Below are 20556 nucleotides of genomic sequence, written 5' to 3' on the forward strand. Positions count from 1 at the left end.
AAGTTCCAGTTGATGACGATATCTGACATTTTCACTTAAATAACAACATTGCTATTTTATTCTAACTGGTTATGTTAAAAATTACAGCCACATTTCCCAACTCAGATGTGAACAGAACAGAAAAACAACAGCCCAAGAAGCCAAAAGCAAAACGTGTTGACTGCTTAACCTACTGATGAGAGTAAGGGGCCTGATGCTTGGGGAGCTCACAGGAGCAACGCTGAACACAACGGAGCCCCAACTTTCTCCGATAAAGAGACATTTGCCAACTGTGGTAGCTCTGATGTTTTTCCACATAAATAAATAAATAAATAAATAAATAAATAAATAAATAAATTGTCATTATTTTTAATGTGGTCAGTCTGCAAACTAGGAAACTCACAAACTAGGTTAATTTGCTTCCACATGGTAGAGAGCTAACTATAATAGTGAAAAGACTTCATGGGCTGGCCCAAGAGAGCAGTGGTTTTATGCCCTGCACATAGAAAGGCAGATTCCATATGGTCTAGTACAGTTCGAATTCCAGCCCCAGCAACTTACAAGTCACAACAAACACATGTGTGTGCCTGCTCCAGATCTGGGGATGGAGAAAAAGGATTGTGGTGCAACCATGCACCATTGTGGGCCTCTCTCTCTCTCTCTCGCTTCCACTCTCTCCCTCCCTCTGTCCAGTGCACGTACCTTATGGAAATTTAAAACACACACATGGGCGAGCAGTTGGCATGGTGGTTAAAGAGGCTGGATCTCGCATAGCTGACTCCATGATTTGAGTCCTGGGTCTGGTGGGTTGAAAATCATGTTGGGTCCACGTGCATGCATGCCCAAACTCCTTAGACAAGAATGGAGAAGGGATTGTGGCATGGCCATCTTCCTCGGGGGTTGATTTTTCACTTTTCCTCTTTCTCTGTGTGTTTCTATCTGTCTTTGGTGAGCAAACGTACCCTATAGCAAGAAGAAGGAGAAGAGGAGGAGGAGGAGAAGAAAAACACACACACTTCAGTTCTCTCTGGCCCTCGGTGTGCTATGGTGCCATGGGTGCTCTTTGACCTGGGCCATTATAAATGAGCTCAAGGCTGTGGCTTTCAGGTCACAACTCCTATTTTCTCTTCACACGAATGGAGTTCAGAAAGTCTGAAAAGGCAAACTGAGACACAGAGGCACTGGAAGATTCTGTTTTCTTTTTCCCAAGAGTCCATTATTCTGAACAATGAGTAACATCACAGCTACGTTGTAGGTGGAGCCTTTCTGTCCATGCGGTGGGCCGGCTGCAGCCCACCAGGCTGAAAACACTACAAAAAGCCTGGCATGTGCTGGCAGAGAAGAAATGGAAAACGTTGTGGAGACAGTTAAGTGCTGTCCCGGGGATTTGGCCTAGGCACTGGAGACAAGAACAAGGTAAGTAAGGCCACTTCTCTAAGGAGTGGATGTTCCAGGGTGACAGGCAAGCAATAAAGATCATTTTAACAGTGCGATGTTACAGAAATAATGAAACAGGAGAAAGGATAAGAGACACACATGGGCAAGGGAGGCAGTGCTGGAGAGTATGTTCAAGAAAGCTTTCTCCAAGGACACAGCATCTGAGTGAAGGCCAGAGATGAGAAGGGACCAGCCCTTCAAAACCTGGAGGGAGATGTGTAAAAAGGAACAGCCAGTGCAAAGGCCTAGGGGCAGGGAACGGTGTGTGTTTAACCAACAGAAATAAGCACGATGTTAGGCAGAAGAGGAGGGATTTGGAGAGGAAGTTGAGTAGACGGGATAAGATTGCAGGCATCATAACGCAGCCATCACACATGCCCTGCTGATCGAGCCTCCTGACCAGACACTGCACCAAACTTGCTGGTTTAACACCACATTTCTCAGGTTGCCTCTTATACTTGGATGGCACCAAAGTCCTTCATCAACACAAAAGGGAGAGAAAAGCGTTGAGTGACCCATCTCCTCCCCTTCAGCAGCCCTGGAGCGAAGTCAGCTCCTGCCTCTTTGCTCAATCCCCAATTACTCTCAGCCCTCACAGATAAGGCATCAGAATGAGAGGATCTGGGTTTGAAAATTGGCCCAGTCACTCGCCAACTCTGGGCAAGTTACTCAACCTCGATTTCCTCCATTGTGAAGTAGGGGAAATGTAGGGTGGTGGTAAGAATGAAATGGGGTGATGCCTGGAGGCTGGCCTGTTGCCAGCACTCGGTAAGCAGGAGCTGTTGTTACAACTGCTGTTGGTTCAGATACATGGGTGGGCCGATGGGCACACGGCTGCACAGGGATTAGCATGGACTTGTCCCTGCAACTCCACCTCCTCTTCCAGGCTTTCTCATTCAGACTTTGCATCATGCGGAGGAGCCAATTCACACTGACAATTCGAATGGACAATTCTAACAACAACAATAACAGACAAAAGCACAGCTAATATGCCAGACTCTATGCTGTTTGCTCATGTGGATTATTTCATTTAATTCTCATAATATTTTATGAACTGATTGCTATCATCATCCCCATTTACAGAGGAGGAAACCAAAGCTGTGAGGGACAATGCAAACAGAAAGTAGCAGGGCCAGGATTTGAAGTCAAATCCTCTGGTTCCAGAGTCCGTCTTTTTTTTTTTTTTTTTTTTTTTATTATTTTATTTTTTTTTTTTTTATCATTATTTTTTTTTTTTTTTTTTTTTTAGAATTATTTAATTTTATTTGTTGCTATCATTATTTTTTAATTTGACCAGAGAGAGAAAAGGAAAGTGAGAGAGTAAGCCACCAGGTCCAGGGCTCAAACCATGATCAGCCATGTGGGAGTCCAGCACCTTAACCACTGCACCACCTGCCGGCCCCCAGAGCCTGCCTTCTTAAGCATAACACTTAGTTTTCAGTGAAGCAAACATTTTTTAAGTATATTACAGAATATGTTAGGAACACAGAAAAAGATGCATTTCAGCTGTATGTACCCAGATGATTCGTGTTCTTCCCAAATTACGTGTCAACCCAGAACCTGTAAATGTAACCTTGTTTGAGAATATGTACTTCACAGATATAACCAAGTCTTGACAGGGTGCATATGTGTGCACAGGAGAATGAAGAGAGAGAGAGAGAGCACTCTTCACGGAGTCTGGTGATGGCGCGATCCCTTTCCTCTAGTCCTCCAGCCCATCGGATCTAGGGCACTCGCATACATGCCCGGTATTTCAGGCTGACCAGGCCAGGGATTCAAACCTCGGTCACCATGTAGGATCTAGCTTCTCTTGAGCAGCACATCACTGATGAATCACAAAGCTGATCCAACCAGGATCTTCATTAGAAGAGCGAGTTTGTACACAGGCGTCCAAGACAGCATTATAGAGCAACTAAGGCAGAGATTGGACTCGACAAGCCAAGGACACCAAATACTACCAGTAGCCTCCAGAAGCCCGGAGAGAAGTGAGGAATGGACTCTCCCTCAGGGCTTCTAGAAAGAACCAACCCACTGGTACCTTACATTCAGACTTCTGGTCTCCTGATCTGCAAAAAGAATAAATTAATATTGTTTGAAGCTACCCAGTTTGCAACAATTTCTCAGGCAGTCCTAGAAAAACAATACACCCCAGTGAAAAGAAGACAATAAGAAAGATTATTTCTCAAGTTTCCCCTTGGCTCTGTTTGGCAATAGGAGTCCATATCTGAAGGCCATGGTTCCCCACTGGCCATGAGTAGGCAGTGGGAGAAGCCAGTGATGAACCAGTTGATGGCCTCACAGGAAACCTGGCCTTCCTGTCAACAGAGCACAGAATGAAAGCTGTCGACCTCAGGGCGCAGGCCCATCCGCCTGGCCACTGTCACAAGGCTCAGATGGTGAGAATACCTTCCTAGAAAAGTCCATCAAACTGTGTTTGCATCTGACCCCGAGACTCCCTTTCTGGATGACAGTGTGCTGATGGGGACAGCCCACGAAACTGCCGAGACTTTGCAAATCTCAGCTTAAATAAAGGGCGTAGTATTTCCCCATAAACGCACTGCACACTAAAGCAGAAGTCCTTGAGCATTTGTAAACACATGTTCTTTTGAGGATCTGGTGAATGCTATATATAGATTACATAGCATTTTCTTCCCCCCATTAAAAAAAAAAAAACACATGCAAAATGTGGGATGATATTTCAGGGTATCTTGAACTCTTTGAGTCCACCTACTAACAAACAGATCTGGGCTGATTGCCCACTATGTGTGAGGCACTGGGCTCTGTGCTAGGAATATAAGGGGAAAGAGTGGTGGGGAGAATAAACAAGGTGCTTTTCTTCCTGAAGTGCAAAGCTAGAAGGGAGGTGTATGAGTTTTCTGTCGCTGCTATAACAACCACAAACTGGATGGCTTAAAACAACATCTCAGAGAACCAAAAGCCTAAAATTAAGAAAGAAGTTGGTAAGGTTGGTTCCTTGTGGAAGCTCTCAGGGACAGTCTGAAACACATCTCTTTCTTGTAGTCCTCAACATGCTTGGCTTGTAGACCCAAGCCCCCATTCTTTTTTTTTTTTAAGAGAACTATTTATTTATTTAATTCCATTTGTTATTATCATTGTCATCATCATCATCATCATTATTATTTAATTTGACCAGATATAGACAGAGAGAGAGAAAAGGAAAGTAAGAAATCAAGCTGCCAGGTCCAGGACTTGAACCACGGTCAGCCCTGTGGAAATTTAGCGCCTTTAACCACCATGTCACCTGCTGGTCCCACATCCCCCCTGTTCTCAGCCTCCACTTTCACATGACTTTCTTCCTTCTGTACGTTCCTCAGTGTCCTTTCCTCTTCTTAGAAGGACACTAGTCGTAAGGTTTAGAACTCACCCTGGGTGACTATGGTATCATCTAGATCCTTAGCTAATTACATTTGCAAAGACCCCGTTACCAAATAAGGTAACATGCTGAGGTTCTGGGTGGAAGTGAATTTTAGGCAGGTACTCTTCAACCCAACCCAATCAGGTGATTCAATTATCACCACGAAAAGCAGCCAGACGATGGCCAACCAAACCAGGAACCATTCCTGAGAATATTGGGTAGAAATGAGAATGAATAATGAGTAGAAACTAATTAAATAAAAACATGGTGAGTTTACCAGGAAGAACTCATCACATAGGGGAAGCCCCCGGGGGAGGCAGCAACAGAAGACAGGGGGACAGTGAAGAATACCAGCGTGTTAGATGTTGTCTAGAGTCAGGATTTTATCACAAGGGCTAACAAATGCCTTTGAAGGACTGGAAGAAGAGGAGTGCTTCTAGAGAGTTCACCTTGGCTGAGAAGAGGGACAGACAGGAGAGGATGAGGCGAGATGCAGGGACCCCTAAGGGTGCGCATTGCAAGGGAAAAGCTCTGAGCTCAAAGATATGAGTGGTAAAACTTGTGGAGATGCCCATGAATTGTCCTAAACAGCCAGCTGGCCAGAGTCCCACCGAGCCTACTGGAAGAACATAAGACTACAGACAGACCCAGGCTAGCCAAGCAGATCCACATAAGCCCAAGAAGAACACCCGAAAAACGAAATGCCCTGACATTCATTCTCCATCTAAATGGAGAAGGGAACTAACATCTGAACAAAAACCTGCAATGGCCATCTTACACACACTTGACCCCAGCAGGTACACACCCTCTCTCATTTAGTGTCCCCCAGAGTGTGACATCGAGTGTGCCTTAAATGTCTGCTCACAGATAAGTTTACGTGCCTCATGCATTTTCAGTTACTTTGCAAAAGCCATCTTCTCCCTGGAACCCCCAGACTGAGTTCCCTCTGTACTCCAAGCACTCCTGATGCAAGTTCATGTACTACTGGGTCATAATTCTCACTTCCCTCTTAATCTGGCTCCTCTGCCAGGAAATGAGTAACTTGAGGGCAAGACTCTTGTTCACCTTTAAATTCCCAGCTTCAAGATATACATACACATAATAAATGTTACTGAGGATACAGCAGATGGCATGATGCTTACTTTGCTGGACTCCCATGTAGTTGACCATGGTTCAAGTACCAGATCCAGCAGATCCAGCAGCTTAATACATGCTGGACACATGTGCATTTGTACCCAAAATCCTGAGAGGAGAATGGAGAAGAAATCATTCCCTCTCAGGGGAGGGGTGATTTCTCATTTTCTGTCTCTCTGTCTCTCTAGGTCTCTCTGGTGAGCACACACACCTATAGCAAAAATATCAAATAAATAAATAAATAAATGTTACTGAATGGATGGATGAATGAATGGAGAGACAGACCAATGGATAGATTCCTTCTGTAATGGTTTAAAACTTAATTAATTAATTAATTAAATTAACATAGCTCCATCCTTTTTTTTTTTCTGTTTATAGATTTTTTTTTGGGGGGGGGAGAGGTTTTTGTTATAGGGCGCGTGCGCTCGCCAGACAGACAGAGAGAAACAAAGAGACAGAAAGCGAGAAATCACCTCCCAGGGGGGATGGTCACACCGCAATCCCTTTTCCTCCATTCTCCTCTTGGGATCTTGGGCACGCACGCACACGCGCCCGGCGTGAGTTTTAAGCCACTGGGTCCGGGACGCAAACCACGGTCGACAACGTGGGAGTCCAGCGACATAGCCATTACGCTAACTCCTGGTTCCCGTTTATAGATTTTTTTTTAAGATTTTTTTTTTCCATAGGTCATGTGTACTTGCCAGAGAGACAGACAGACAGACAGACAGACACAGAGAGAGGGGAAGTGAGAAGTCATCCCCTCAAGGGAGTTGGCCATGCTGCCATTCTTTCTCCTCTGTTCTTTTCTCAGGATTCAGGGAATACACGCACACACACCCAGTGTGATTTTCAAGCCATTAGGTCCAGGACTCAAACTGCATTCAGCCACGTAGGAGTCCAGTGCCTTAACCACCATACCAAAGCCTGGCCCCCTATCCATTGCTCTCGAAGTGTTTTACACTGACCCCAAGTATAAGAGTAAGACATTCAATGAGATGTGGGTTTGGCATCCTTCAGACTCACCTCATTCCTTCCAGAGCCATCCTATCCAGATTGACAGTGTTCTTTGTTTTCGCCCAGTTGGCTCCCAGATCACCCCACCCCATGTCATCGGCCAAAATGATCACGAAATTTGGTTTCTCCTCTCTCGCTTTCCGACTGCTGCAAAAATCCATGAGCGGATAAAGCAATCCTGAGAAACTCACTCCCACCAACAAAACCTTTAGAAAAAGCCAGCCCATGGTGGTTTGAGTGATGGTGCTCCACCAGCACAGACTTTTCCGAGCTTCCTTTCTGCTCACTTTCAATGCAGGAAGTCGCTGAGAGCTGGGGTGGTAGCAGTAATGATGGCTACAAGAATGGTGGAGACTACAGAGATGAGGCTTCCATCTGAAATCCCAATTCGAGAGACTACAAACAAGCAACCCCTAGTTTGGAGCTTCTCTAGTCAAGGTTTCCCTACCATAGCTTAATAATGATGAAATTAATGATGTCCGACAGTCAGCCAATGACGTTCTCTAGCCATTAGACATTGGGAGGTGAGAGCCACAACACTAGCCCTGTATCTGTGTGGGACTCCATCTGGTGACTACAGGACAAATGGCTGCATCTGCAGAACACCTGGATGTTCTTTCTAGAAGCTTCAGACAGCCCTGAACGAGTTTCTGAGTTCCAGATGGTTGAAGGCTTCATGTTTCTGTACGGTTTCCTGAAAGAACAAAAATTGACAAGAAAACAGAGTTAAAACTGCCAGTGCAGCTGTGTTTTACTCAGTAGCTTAGGAAATAATCACTTTTCCATGCCAACAAACAGATGCTTTCCTTCTTATTCAAATATTTAACTGGTTTATCCGCTTCTCCACCTGACAATAGTGATGATGATAATATTTGAAATAGATCTATAGTTACGGAGTTGGAAATAATATAAGAGATGGTCTTTCTCAACCCATTGACTGTATAGATGAGGATATCGAGGCCCAGTATTCTTGACTGGGACTAAGACCAGCCACCTGCCCCTCCTGCCTCTGCTGCTAAAGCTCAGCGTACCCCAGCCCTTCCTCCATACTTCTCTGATTCACAGAAATTCCCAAATAGTACCTTATCAAACCCATTGAGAATCCTAGAAGGGCAGAGTCTTATTACCAAGACACAATTCTTTGTTACAGTCAATGCTATGATAACACTCTATGTAAAATTCTTTTTTTAAGTGTCTTTATTTTTTTCTGTGAAAGAGAGAAACAGGGAACCATCCACAGGGTATTCACACCATGGCCCACCCCCAGGCTTGGTCAGCTTGGCTCACTGGCATACATGGCCTGCCCAGAGTGTTCAGGGAGGTGCTGGTCACGAACCCAGGATCTTCCCCACATGGCCTACTGCATCACCACCTGGCTCTACAGAAAAAAATTTTTAAGAATTATTTTATTTGACTTTATTTATTTATTTATTTTAATTTGACCAGAGAAGGACAAAGTGAGAGAGAGAGGGAAAGTGAGAAAGCAAGCTGGGATTTGAACCTCAGTCTACCATGTGGGAGTCCAGTGCCCTTAACCACCACACCACCTGCTGGCCCCATAAAATTCTTGATAGAAATTAATTCCAGGGGAAAAAAATGTGAAAAAAAAAAAAAACTTCATAATAAAATCTAGGTGGTGGATACATGGGTGCTCACTGTAGACCTTTTTCCATTTTGCTGTGTGTTAGCAACTAAATGTTGGGAAAAAATGTTCCTGCCTCAGCTCCCCCACTGGGACAAGAGGGTCTTGCTATGTTGCTCAAGCCACCTCCTGCCTAAGCCTCCCCAGTGCACATCACCATCCTCAGCATTTTAGGTTGGACCAGGAATCAAACCCAGGCCTCCGATGTGTTCTCAGGTTGCAAGATCATAGCAGCACAGGACACCACTCCCGGGCCTCAAACAGGAAACGTTTTTAAATGGATAAGTGCCCCTTGACATCCTGACCATGTAGTTCTTTTTTTAACTGTCAGAGGGCCACATGGGCCACATGTCCAGGGTGGACAGGGTGGGCAGAGAGGGCAATAAAGAAAGTACCCCCCTACACCCTGTGGGCACAGTCATGTCACAATCCCTTTCCTCCATTTCTCCATCCCATCAGGATTGGAGGCATGCATGTACATGTGCCTGGCATATTTTTCCAAGCCATTGGGGCCGGGGCTTGAAATGCAGTAGGCCATGTGGGCATTTGGCTCTCCACACATGGTGCTTAACCACTGTGCTATGGGGCTAGCTTCTGACCATGTAATTTTTAATAAGAAAATCTCAGGGCCAGCAGTTAGCATAGTGGTTAAGGCACTGGACTACAACATGGTTGACCATGGTTCAAGTCCTGGACACGGCAGCTTGAAACTAATGCCAGGCTGTGCATGTGTGTACCCAAAATCCCAGGAGAATAGAAGAGAAGGGATTGTGGCATGCCCATCCTCCTGGGGTGAGGGTGGGGGGTGATTTCTCACTTTTTCTCTGTCTGTCCTGGCGAGCACACATCCTGTAGTGAAAAACTCTTTGAAAAAGAAAATCTCAGGATATGTTCAACCAGGGGGTTCTCATACTTGGACACAGATGTGAATTAGTGGGAATAGTATGTTTAGTAAAACTCAGATCAGTATATAAGACTAGGGCCCAGGATCTGTATTTCTAAAAAGCTCCCAGGTAAGGCCTATGCTGCTAGTCCTGGGATGATACCCTGAGTAGCTAGGTGCTAAAAAACAAAAACATCATGAGTCTGATCCTAGCAGAGAAAGGAAACTGTTTAACCTAACTGGAGTTGACTCAGCTTCAGTGGACAAACACAAAGTACTGTATCAGGCTGAGTTTGAAAGACAGGAATTTAGGGTTATACCTTACCTGCAGGTTGCAAATGCAACCAAGAATAAAACCATATCACCCCTACTTCATTTTAAAGCCCTACATTTGTGAGTTTAATACAGAGAGACAAATGAAAATTCTGGGCCCAGTAAAAACCTCAGTTGAACACCCAATCCATAGAGGGGATTAAAGAATTGGCTTGTGGCATGGCAGTTAAGGCAGCCAGATCCTACATGCCAGTAGCCCAGGTTTGAGTTCTGGACCTGAACGCCTGAAAAATCACGCCAGGTGTGTGGGTGTGTGTGCGTGCATGTCCAAAATCCTGACTCCTGAAATGAAGAAGGGACTGTGACATGACCATACCCCATGGGAGGTGTTTTCTCACTTTCCCTCTTTCTCCATCTTTCTCCGGTGAGCATGCACACACTCTAGCCAATTTTTAAAGAGAGAGAGAGAAAGACCAATTTGTAATATATAAGATGCTTTGGGGCTGGGATTATGACAGATGCTACTCTGAGTGTGTATCCCTGCCAGCCAACTCAGTGGTCAACCCAAGTGGACAGGAGTAGTTGGAGGTATGTAAATTTGGAAGACCTAGATAAAAAGCTTAAAAATGGGCAGATTCATACTTAATCAAAATAAAAGGAAGTCCAAGTAAACAGTCATGGTCATCTGGAGGCCAATGAATCAATTGTTCAGAAATGCAAATTCTTCCATTTTCCAAAAAGAGAGTTATTATTTCAAACTCAATTAGATTCAACTGGTATTTGTTGATCTTGAGGCCCCAAAGACTTCTCCCTTTCTACAAGAAAGAGCCCTTGCAGAAGGAGGGAGTGTAACACTTATTGGACTGCTGGTTGGTTTCCAGTCTCATTCTACTGGCTCCTGACCACAACCAACAGTCATAGGAGGCTTTTCTTCTTAAAGCTAATTAGCTTGGAAGACTAGAGTAGCCCCATTCCTGGTCAATAATCCACTTCAGAATGACCCAACATATAAGACTCAAGGGGAAAAAAATTTAACTAAGAAGCTAAAATTAAGATGGAGACATAAACAGATTGTTTTTCTTTAGTGTTGCATGATAAAACATTCCTTTGAGGATTTTCAAAGAGAATCATTAATACTTAACATTTTCATAGAATGGAAATAAGCTAAGTTAGCCAGTACACCCTTGCATTATCCTTCACACCCACACCTCCAGGGAGACATTTAATCCTTTCCTTTTTTTTTTTTTACTAAAGGGAAAAGGCAAAATAGACATTCTAAGAATGTCAAAAGCCATAGCCTTCAATTAAGATCCTAGCTGAGACTTTGGGCTTAGGTACCCCTAAAGAAACAGGCTTCCCTTGCTGTTCTCAGACCTTACTTGATGTTACTTTCCTTTATGCATCATGCTCAGAAAGAGCAGAAGCCAGGCCCAGAAAACAGTGGTTAAGCCCTGTGCAAAGGAATCTGGATTCCACATGGCCAACTAGGGTTCAAATACTGGTCCTAGTGACAACATGCAGGCACCAAGGATCCTGACAGGATGGAGAATTGAAGAAAGGATTGCAGCATGACCAGGCTCTGATAGGTGCTCTCTCTCTCAGTCTTGCTCTTTCTTGTGTGTGTCCACATGGGCTCTGTCATGGAAGAAGGAAGGAAGGCAGGAGAAAAAGAGGAAGAGAAGAAGGAAGAAAGAGAAAGAGAGAGGGAGGGAGGGAGGGAGGAAGAAAAGGAAAGTAGACACCAGCAAAGGGCTCTCTTCCTAGCTAAGGAAGAAAGAGGGGGGTCATTGTCAAATAAACTCATCCCTCCTTCCACTGGGACAAAGGGTACTCAACCATCTTACTCAATAAACCCCACAGTGAAGACCATCTGTTTCAAAAGGAGTGTAACTGACTGAGAGATCCTTGCTGAGGACAAGTATAACCAACTTCCATGCCTCGGTGCTCTCCAGGCAGGAGTAGAGTGAACTTTAGTTGCCCATCAGCTCTGTCAATGATTTCTGTTCTTTTCTGCCACCTCCATTTTAAAGCAGGGCTGCTAGATATGCTGAATTTGACCTTCCTTCAATTTCCAGGCTTGCTTAAGAGTAAAAGCATTCATGAGTAGCAAAATGACCAACAGGCAGGCTGTAAGCCAGAGGGGCTGAGAAACGAATGGGAAACGGAGCCCTGAAGATCCCCTGAGCAGTATCTGAATAATCCAGTGCTGTAAGTCCTTGGCCTTCCTGAGCCACTCACTCCATCACCTGACCCTGGCTCCCCATGGGCCCCCTGTGGCCAAGCATCCTCCTAGAGAACTTTGAAAACAGCTGAAATAACAAAAAGGTTGGGTAGACCTTTCTGGCAGAGGGCTGTGTTGGTTTTCCAGAGACAAAAGCTTCTGATGAGCTCAGGCCAAAAAAGACAAAGGAGCAGGGGAGATTAAGTCTCTGGTTGCAGAGTACTGTTGTTTTACCTGCCAAATCAGAACACAGTCTGTGTGCTGCTGGGAGCCAAGAGTCACATGTGGTACCGTCAGGAGGTGCCTCAGACATCAGTTGCCCATGTGTAGTCTGAAATTATCCTCCTGCATCCAGTTGTTTGTTCATCAAATATATACCGAGTAACACAATATAGGCAACTATGCATCCAGGTGTCAATGATGCAGACACAAATCCCTGTTCTCACACCACTTTTTGTGGGAACTGGTGGGGAAAAGGTGACTTAAATACTTGAAATGTAGGTAGCATGAAGAAAATCAAAGAGTGAAGGGGCTCAGGCATGTGGAGGGCAGGTACAAAGTTAAAGATAGTAGTCAGGGATAGTTAAAGAAAATAGTCAGGGACGATCTCATCAAGCAAGTGGTGTGTTTGGATAAGGATCTGGAGGAGGTAAGGAATCAGGAAGCCATATAGGAAAAAAATGTCAAGAAGAGAAACCAGCAAGCACCAACAGTTGGCGTGATGGTTACATCTCTGGACTTCCACATAGTTGACTGCAGTTTGAGTCCCAGACTTGCTGGCTTAAAACTCACGCCGGGTGCATGTGCATGCATGTCCAAAATCTTGAGAGGAGAATGGAGGAGAAGGGATTGTGATGTGGTTATCCCCACTGGGGTGGTGATTTCTTGCTTTCTGTCTCTCTCTAGCAAGTGCACGTGCCTATAGCAAAAATAAATAAAATAAATAAATAAATAATCTCTCTCTAAAAAAAAAAAAAATTAAAGAAGAGAAACTAGAAGAAGCCAAGGTCTGGCATGTGTGAGTGTGAGGAGATACAAAGAAGCCACAGATGGAGTAGTCAAGGAGTGGAGTGAGCAAAGCAAGACCTAGAGTCAAAGAGGAATGGGAGCTTTTGCGGAGTGAGCTAGGAAGTCACAGAAGGGTCTGAGCAAGGTCTGTTATACACTGTAAGAGAATCCTCTAGCAGCCCTGGTGAAGAAACAGTGCTAGACAAAGCAAACCAAGTGAGTAGGGAACAACATTTAAAGAGGCCACACTCCTCAGGTGACCACCCTGCGTGGTCATGGCCCAGCTTGTGGGTGCCTCCTTAAATTTTGTTTCATCTTAGTCCAGGCTCAGGCAGAGAGGTAAAAACAGTTTGGGTGGTAGCTAGGATAGAGGGTCATTCAATATTATGTAATAAACATCCCTGTGCCCTCTTCCCTTGTCCTTAGATTCTCAACAGGTAGATTTGAGGCTGGCCCAACTGGGAAAGACTGCTTTCCAAGAACGCTTTTGGGGGTTGGGAGTGCCAGACTTAGCTCAACAGCAGATGCAAAGACATCTTTGATTGAATGCCTCCATCCAGGCCAAGAGTGCAATTCCACTTAGATAATTAAAATGGGGACCAGCAGATGGCGTAATAGCTACGTCGTTGGACTCCCATGTAGTCAACTGTGGTTCAAATCTCAGACCCGGTGGCTTAAACTCATGCCAGGCGTGTGTGTGTGCATGCCCAAGATCCCAAGAGGAAAATGGAGGAGAAGAGATTGCAATGTTGCCATCTCCCCTGGGGGGTGATTTCTCACTTTCTGTCTCTCTATCTCTCTCTGTCTTTCTGGCGAGCACATGCACCCTATAGCAAAAGCTCTCCAAAAAAAAAAGAGAGAGAGAGATAATTAAAATGATTTTTTTTTTTTTTTTTAAGTTTGGAGATCTCAAGCCAGACTCTGCTGTTGGGAATATCACTTCTGTGAACTCAAAGATGCCAGGAAACTGGTCCACAGGGGGCATGTGAAGTCCTGCCTAGCTTAAGGTTGGAACCACCTGATGAGTCTGTCATCAAAGAAAATCATGTGGTAGAAGCCAATTTGGGAAAGCCAAGGCGGCCTCATGCCATGCACCTAAAAACTCAGGACTTATTCGCTGTTAAACATCTCATTATGGAAGCTGTCTGATCATACAGAAGCTGAGATAATCATGCATTATCTACTCAACATCTAGAGTCAATAATTATTAACAATGACCGGTCTGGTGTCTTCCCTCCAACTTCCCCTTACCTCCTTGCTCATATACCTAGGTTCCCCACCCTCTCTTCTTCTCTGCAATTTATTTGTAAATAAATTGAATTGCTCATACAATGAAATGTCCCTAGTTTGGGATTTATTTTATTGCATTCCCCATGATGTCATTTAGACTGTTCCCTGGGCCCCTGTAAACTGATTTGTAGACCTAAAGGTAAGACTGGATTTAGGTTCAACTGTTCTGGTAAAATCACCTCTTACATCTTATTTTTCTCCTTTTCATGTTGACCTTCATCAGTGGCTCACGTGTCAAAGCTTCCTTTTTTTTCTTTGTCATTTTTGTATGAGAATAAGAAACTTCCTCTTAAATGTTACATACTGTCTTTTTTATTTTTGTGGATTTATCATTGTCCCAGGTCTGTCCCAACTCAACAATGAAACATGTTATGGGACCACCAGTTAGTGTAATGGCTATGTCGTTGGACTCCCACATAGTCGACCGCAGTTCAAGTCCCGGACCTGGTGGCTTAAACTCACGCCAGGCACCTGTACGTGTGCGCCCAAGATCCCGAGAGGAGAATGGAGGAGAAGGGATTGTGGCGTGGCCATCCCCCCGGGGGGTGATTTCTCGCTTTTTTCTCTCTGTCTCTCTCTGTCTGTCTGGCGAACACACGTGCCCTATAGCAAAAAACCTCTCCAAAAAAAAAAAGAAAAACAATGAAATGTGTTAGATTCCGTTACGGACTGTACGTGTACCCCCCAAACTTTTATGTTGAAGCCCTCGCTCCCAATGTGATGGTACTTAGAGATGTCCTTTGGAAAGCTGGATAAGATCATGAGGGTGGGTCCCTCATGATCCAATTAGTGCCCTTATAAAGAGTCAAGAAAATGCTTCTCTCTCTCCACCATGTGGAGTGTAGCCAGATGGTAGCTCTCTACAGACTAAGACAATATTCCTTACCAGGAACCAAAAAGCTGCCTCTGCCTCCAGAACTGTGAGAAATAAGTTTCTGCTGGTTAAGCCACCCAGTCTATGGTCTTTTTTTTGGAGAGGTTTTTGCTATAGGTCACGTGCACTCGCCAGAGAGACAGAGACAGAAAGCGAGAAATCACCCCCCAGGGGGGATGGCCACACCACAATCCCTTCTCCTCCAGTCTCCTCTTGGGATCCTGGGCACGCATGCATGCACACGCGCCTAATGTGAGTTTAAGTCACGGGGTCTGGGACTCAACCATGGTCGACTACATGGGAGTCCAGCGACATAGCCATTATGCTGACTGCTGGTCCCTGGTCTTTACCATGACATCCCGACCACACTTAGACAGGTTTCCACTAAAGATATAATGGACAACCTACGAGGCTGAGATGCAGTAGGGGCAGAAGCAAGGATAAGAGCAGACTTGAAGAGAAGATACTCTATTCAATAAAGCAGTTACTTAACAAATATGCCTTTGGGGCAATTGATTGGGGGGGATGTGTTGGCCTGTTTCCAGGAGCTATGTCCATCATTTGTTAGTTGTGTGGCCTTGGGAAAGTCATTGAATCTCTTTGAGCCTCATTTCCTCAATTACCTGAAAAACAGCCACGTGAACCACCAAAAACGTCTTCAGTCCTAAAGACAACGGGGAATGAAATAGTCCAACAGGCGTTCTCAGGAAGCACTCAGAAATGTTGACTGTTGTTCTATCTCCCAGTTGTCTGGGGGATCAAGAGATAAATGTGAAGAACAATGTGAGAAAGTGCCGTGCAGGCCCAGAGTGTTACTAAAGTTAATATTGAACAAAACTATTCTGAGTGAAGATGGCAATATCCGGAATCTCGGTAGCTATTGGCTGAGTCTTGACCAACATGCTCAGCTGTGTGGGCTCTGAACCCAGAGAAGGTAGAAGTTGCAAACACCGCAGTCACAGAAAATGCCAAAGGGAAAGTGAGTCATTCGGGTGTGCATTTCCAAAGTTCCGACTATGGTTCCTTGTTACACAATCCCACGGTTGTCTGTGTCATCTTGCCTAAACCTGAGCCAGGTCCCTTTGGCTGGGTAGATTCTAGGGACAGCTGTAATCCTTGGAATATGCTTCCCTCTAGAAAATCTGTTTGAACAATATAATAATACAAAGGTCAAGGTGTAGGCTAGGAGTGAGATGAATCGTCCCCCTGCTGATGACAACTGAAAGGCGGGGCTGGACAGTGGCACGGCAGTAACACTTCACTGTGAGAAAGTCCCTCAAGGGAAAGCTTCCTGGTTCACATCTAAAGAGCGCTCTGAGCACGCTGGGCATGCACTTGCCCATGATCTGGGTCTGCCTGGAGCCTGGGGGTGGATCACAGCATTGAGACCCTACTGGGAGTATTGTTTCTCTGCCCTTTTTCTCTGTCTCTTTCACTAATGAAGAAAGTAAATGAATGGACTTTAAAGAAGAAACACACACAGAAATTACATCTCCTAATCAGAAACACCCAAAAGAACAAATTGTCCAGGACGCTTAGTTAGGCGCTCTAGTGAGAAAGACCCATAACTCCAGGGTGTACACTTCCTCAGGCAAGGTCAGCGGTATGTTTTATCCACTGCATGGTTCCAATACCTTGCCTGGAGGGTGTTCAATATTTGCTGAATGAATGCATCTAAAATGAGCAACGATGGCACAGTCTGCTCTGCACCACCGTGAAGTTCAGCTTCACCTCCTTTTCCTAACCTTGGATCATCTGTCCAAGCTCTCCTCACTCGGAAGCACCCTCTTGCAAAGTCTTATTTGTAAAACTGAACTAGTTGAAATGCTGCACTAGGTAAAGATCACCGATGTGTCCTGCCTTCTGAACTAGACAGCAAACACTTTAAAAGAAGGGGCTACATCCTCTATAGTGTGGTTCTGTGGCCTGGGAGACCACAGGTGGGCTGTGGTCATGCAGAGGCTGTTAGGGTGGATGAACGAGGGACACTCCATAGACCCAACCCCATTGTGTATTCCTAACAAGCTCATCTAAGGTGCCCAGACCTCTGGGCGGGGCCCTTCTTTGCCTCTCATCTACAACACCACTCTGGCTTGTCCTTCCAGTGTCTCTGCGTGGAAATACATGGGTGCACTGGTCCTAAAGGGTTAAAATGGAAGTGTACCACTGCATATTGTTCTGGGAACCCAAAGAGCAGAACTGCAGGCAGTGCATGTTCAGACAGGAGGGGAAAGCCAGTAGCACCCTTGAGGCATTCTAGAAGCACAGCAAAAGAACAGGTTTTTATTCCTTGGGCCTTGAGAGATTTGGTGGGTGGAGTCACTTTGACAGCTGTCCAAAGAGAGAGCTTGATTTCATTGGGACTAAACCCAGTGGTCCCTAACACGGCACTTTCCCACCTTTCTATTCGATTTCATGACTCAGAACCACATCATAAAGCTTAACATGATGTGTATTTATTCCTAAGTGCGATGTGATGAAAATGCATTTGTTCTGAAAGTTCTGTAAGTTTCAGTGTTTAGGATTTTGCAACAGGTTTGAGATGCTTTAAAGAAGCTTCCCCAAGGCCATACTTTCTTTTTCTTTTTTAAGCAATGAGAGAATGAAGGAGTAGTAAGCTGTGAAGACTAGGAAATCTGGGAACAGAATTCAGTGTCAAAATAGAATAAAAGTCCCTCCGGAGTTCATGAGACACACCCTGTGAGACATCATCGATCCTGCACCAAACAGTAACCAAGCGTGACAAAAGCAGATCACTGCAGGCCCCCTGCAGCCATGGGGCAGGGAGGTGACCTCACAGTCATGCCCTCACCTTCCTACTGGCCTCCTCTGGTGCTGTTCACCCCTCCCTTAGCTCAACACCCTTGCCAGTCCTTGCAAGGTCCTCCCTGCCTGCGCTACCCTCCCTGATCTGCAACCGCCCTCAGCCCCTGAGGGGGGTCACAGGTTGAAAAGTCATAACTAAGAGTGCCAAGTCTCATCTAGAGCTGAGCATAGCCCTCAGACCCTTGCTCATTTAATTTAACAACGTAGGACTGAATCCCACACACCACCGTGCTATGAAGTAAGTATTGTTACCACTAAGTTGACGTATTTCTTCTAGGAGGAAGAAAGGAAGAGAGACATCCGGATGGGATCTTCAAGCAGCAGTTTATCCCATCTTAGCTTGCCTGGATCACAGGCATGAGCACCCAGCGTGGTCAGGAAGATCCTGGGATGCAAATCCCCAGCCTGTCCCACGTGGGACCAGTTGCCTCACTGCCTGGCCCAAGTGCTATCACTGTCTATGCCTCAGAGCCCCTTAGTAGATTTGCACATTCCCTCAAGAGCATGCATCTCCCCTCCTCCCCATTTGAGGGGCCCTGCCTTCCCATGGATGATAGGTCCCAAACCACAAGATAAACCTGGCTTGTCTACCTGGGTGATCAGTTCCCTGAAAAGGTTCCTGATGGCAGTTTCTGAGGTTCTCTGCCTACTGGGAAAGCAATGATTCAAGTTCTAAAGCAAGAACTTACATCTATAGGATACAAGTTGCTCACTCAGGCACAGACCCCAAGAGGGGAGCCCAGGCAAATGCTACAGAGACAGAGGGAGAGTAGAAGGGTGAGCAATGGAGAGCTTTTGTAGAAGTTCCCTACTTACTCCCCATTTTGGGCGGCTGCCCTGAAGACCCAGAGCCTTGCAGCACCCTCATCTCTGAGCTCCAGAGGAGCCTCCTTTCAGTCTACATACCCAAGCTGATGTTCTCACAGGCTGGTAAATGTAGCGAGCTTATTTGCAAGCCAGGGTCATATCTGCCTAGCAACCCAACACGAAGACTTGAAGGCCTATGAACGTGGACACAGAACAGTCAGGCCAACTCTGCACAAAAGAATCTATTCTCATGCAAATGCCCCCAAGCAAGAGGGCTAGAAAAGAGAGGCTGTGGGGACAGCTCCGAGGAGCCAATTTTTTTCCCCAAGAAGATGTTGAGGGACTTTTTCGGGGCATCCTTACAACCTCGCCCACTGTTAACGAAAGGCTGGAGGGGGCTCTGCCTGCAGCTTGGGTTCTGACAGGCACAACGGAAGAGATTGAGACTGCTGAGCCCTTCACTTACTTTCTGATTTTTCTGGTCCCTCACTCTAGATTCCAAAGGTTCTTTTGTTCTTGTTGAGAAGTAAACAGAGTTAGTTTTGTTTGGGGGGTTTGATTAGCATGGTAATGCAGAGCTTTCCCCAAAGAAGTGGAAAAAAGGCAGGGATTTTCACTAGGATTGAGAGAACAAGGTGAAACCAGCCTCTAACCAGGGTGAGCAAACATCATCAGTGGGGCCAGTAAGGCTGAGCTAAGGCTGGATTTAAATGCAGATAGCAAATGGCATCTTCAGGTTGAGTGCTTGTCGCAGAAAAGATGAGGGTATACCTATCAATGTGGGGGATTCTTGAGCAAGTCCTTTCAGAGCCCTGTGCCTCAACTTTCCCCATCTGTGAAATGGGGACAATGAGTGTCTATTGTAGAAGTTTACTGATGGGATTAAAATCAGATCATGGGAGGGTAGACAGCAGATGGCATGATGGTTATAGTGTTGGATTCCCACGTAGCCGACCACGGTTTGAGTCTCAGACCTGGCACCTTGCTTTCTCACTTTCCCTCTCTCTCTCTTTCTCTCTCTCTCTCTCTGGTGAGCACATGTGTCCTAAAACAAATTTTTAAATAATAATAAATGAGATTAAATCATTCTAAAAAAAATCCCAGATTACATGTATGGCTCATGCTATAGTGTTGAGAACAAAGCAAACAGAAAAATACGAACATTACAAGCAATGTTAATAAAAAGTCAGAGTAATAATACATCGGCAGTAATAATGCACTGTTACTTCAATTATTATTAAAATGATTCCCTCAACTGCCAGGTTTCCATTGGTCAAATAGACCTGTGCAATTTTCCCAACCCTTCACTGACCCCTTAGGGCTCTAAGCATTATTTGCCTAATTTTTCTAATGGAGAGGCTGAAGTACAGAGAGTTTATGGCATGTAGCTTGCTAGCCCCCACTTAATGACGACAGGCTGCACCCTTGGTTCCTAAGCAGGACAATACAGTACATGCTGTGTCATATCAAACATGGTATTTCCACACAGAGCACAGTGACAGGTCCTGAAGGGTAAATAGCACTAAGTACTTTCACTGTAGTGATTAAAATCAGTTTAAATACATGTGGATTCTGAAGAGCTACTCAAAAAAAGATCTCTCCCGCTAGCTGGGTGGTTAGAGCGGCTGGATCCCATGTGTCTCACAGTGCCCTCTGAGTCCCGACCCAGCAGCTTGAGAAACACGCCAGGTGTGCGTGGGTGTGTGCCCAAAATCAGAAAGGAAGAGAAAGGAGATGGGATTGCAGGACGGCCATCCTCCATGGGGGGATGGGAGGAATGTTTCTTTTCTCT

At 45.3% G+C, this 20556-nt stretch overlaps 1 protein-coding gene across 4 annotated transcripts in view; it reads right to left on the reverse strand.

Annotated features, from left to right (window-relative positions):
• Positions 1-20556, reverse strand: part of ARSG (arylsulfatase G) — a 141413-nt gene that overhangs the window by 85868 nt on the left and 34989 nt on the right. For 2 of the 4 annotated variants that reach the window (XM_014587162.2, XM_027771146.1), the window contains exons 2-3: positions 15755-15881; positions 6950-7634 (exon numbers count right to left, since the gene is read on the reverse strand). In XM_014587162.2, coding sequence (XP_014442648.1) covers positions 6950-7167 — 218 coding nt within the window. In that variant the 5' untranslated portion in view covers positions 7168-7634; positions 15755-15881. The remainder of the gene's footprint in view (positions 1-6949; positions 7635-15754; positions 15882-20556) is intronic. The other 2 variants (XM_027771147.1, XM_027771148.1) reach the window with 1 other exon arrangement.

Source organism: Tupaia chinensis, unplaced genomic scaffold (genome assembly GCF_000334495.1).
Source record: "Tupaia chinensis unplaced genomic scaffold, TupChi_1.0 Scaffold000187_1, whole genome shotgun sequence".
NCBI classification, from domain to species: domain Eukaryota; kingdom Metazoa; phylum Chordata; class Mammalia; order Scandentia; family Tupaiidae; genus Tupaia; species Tupaia belangeri.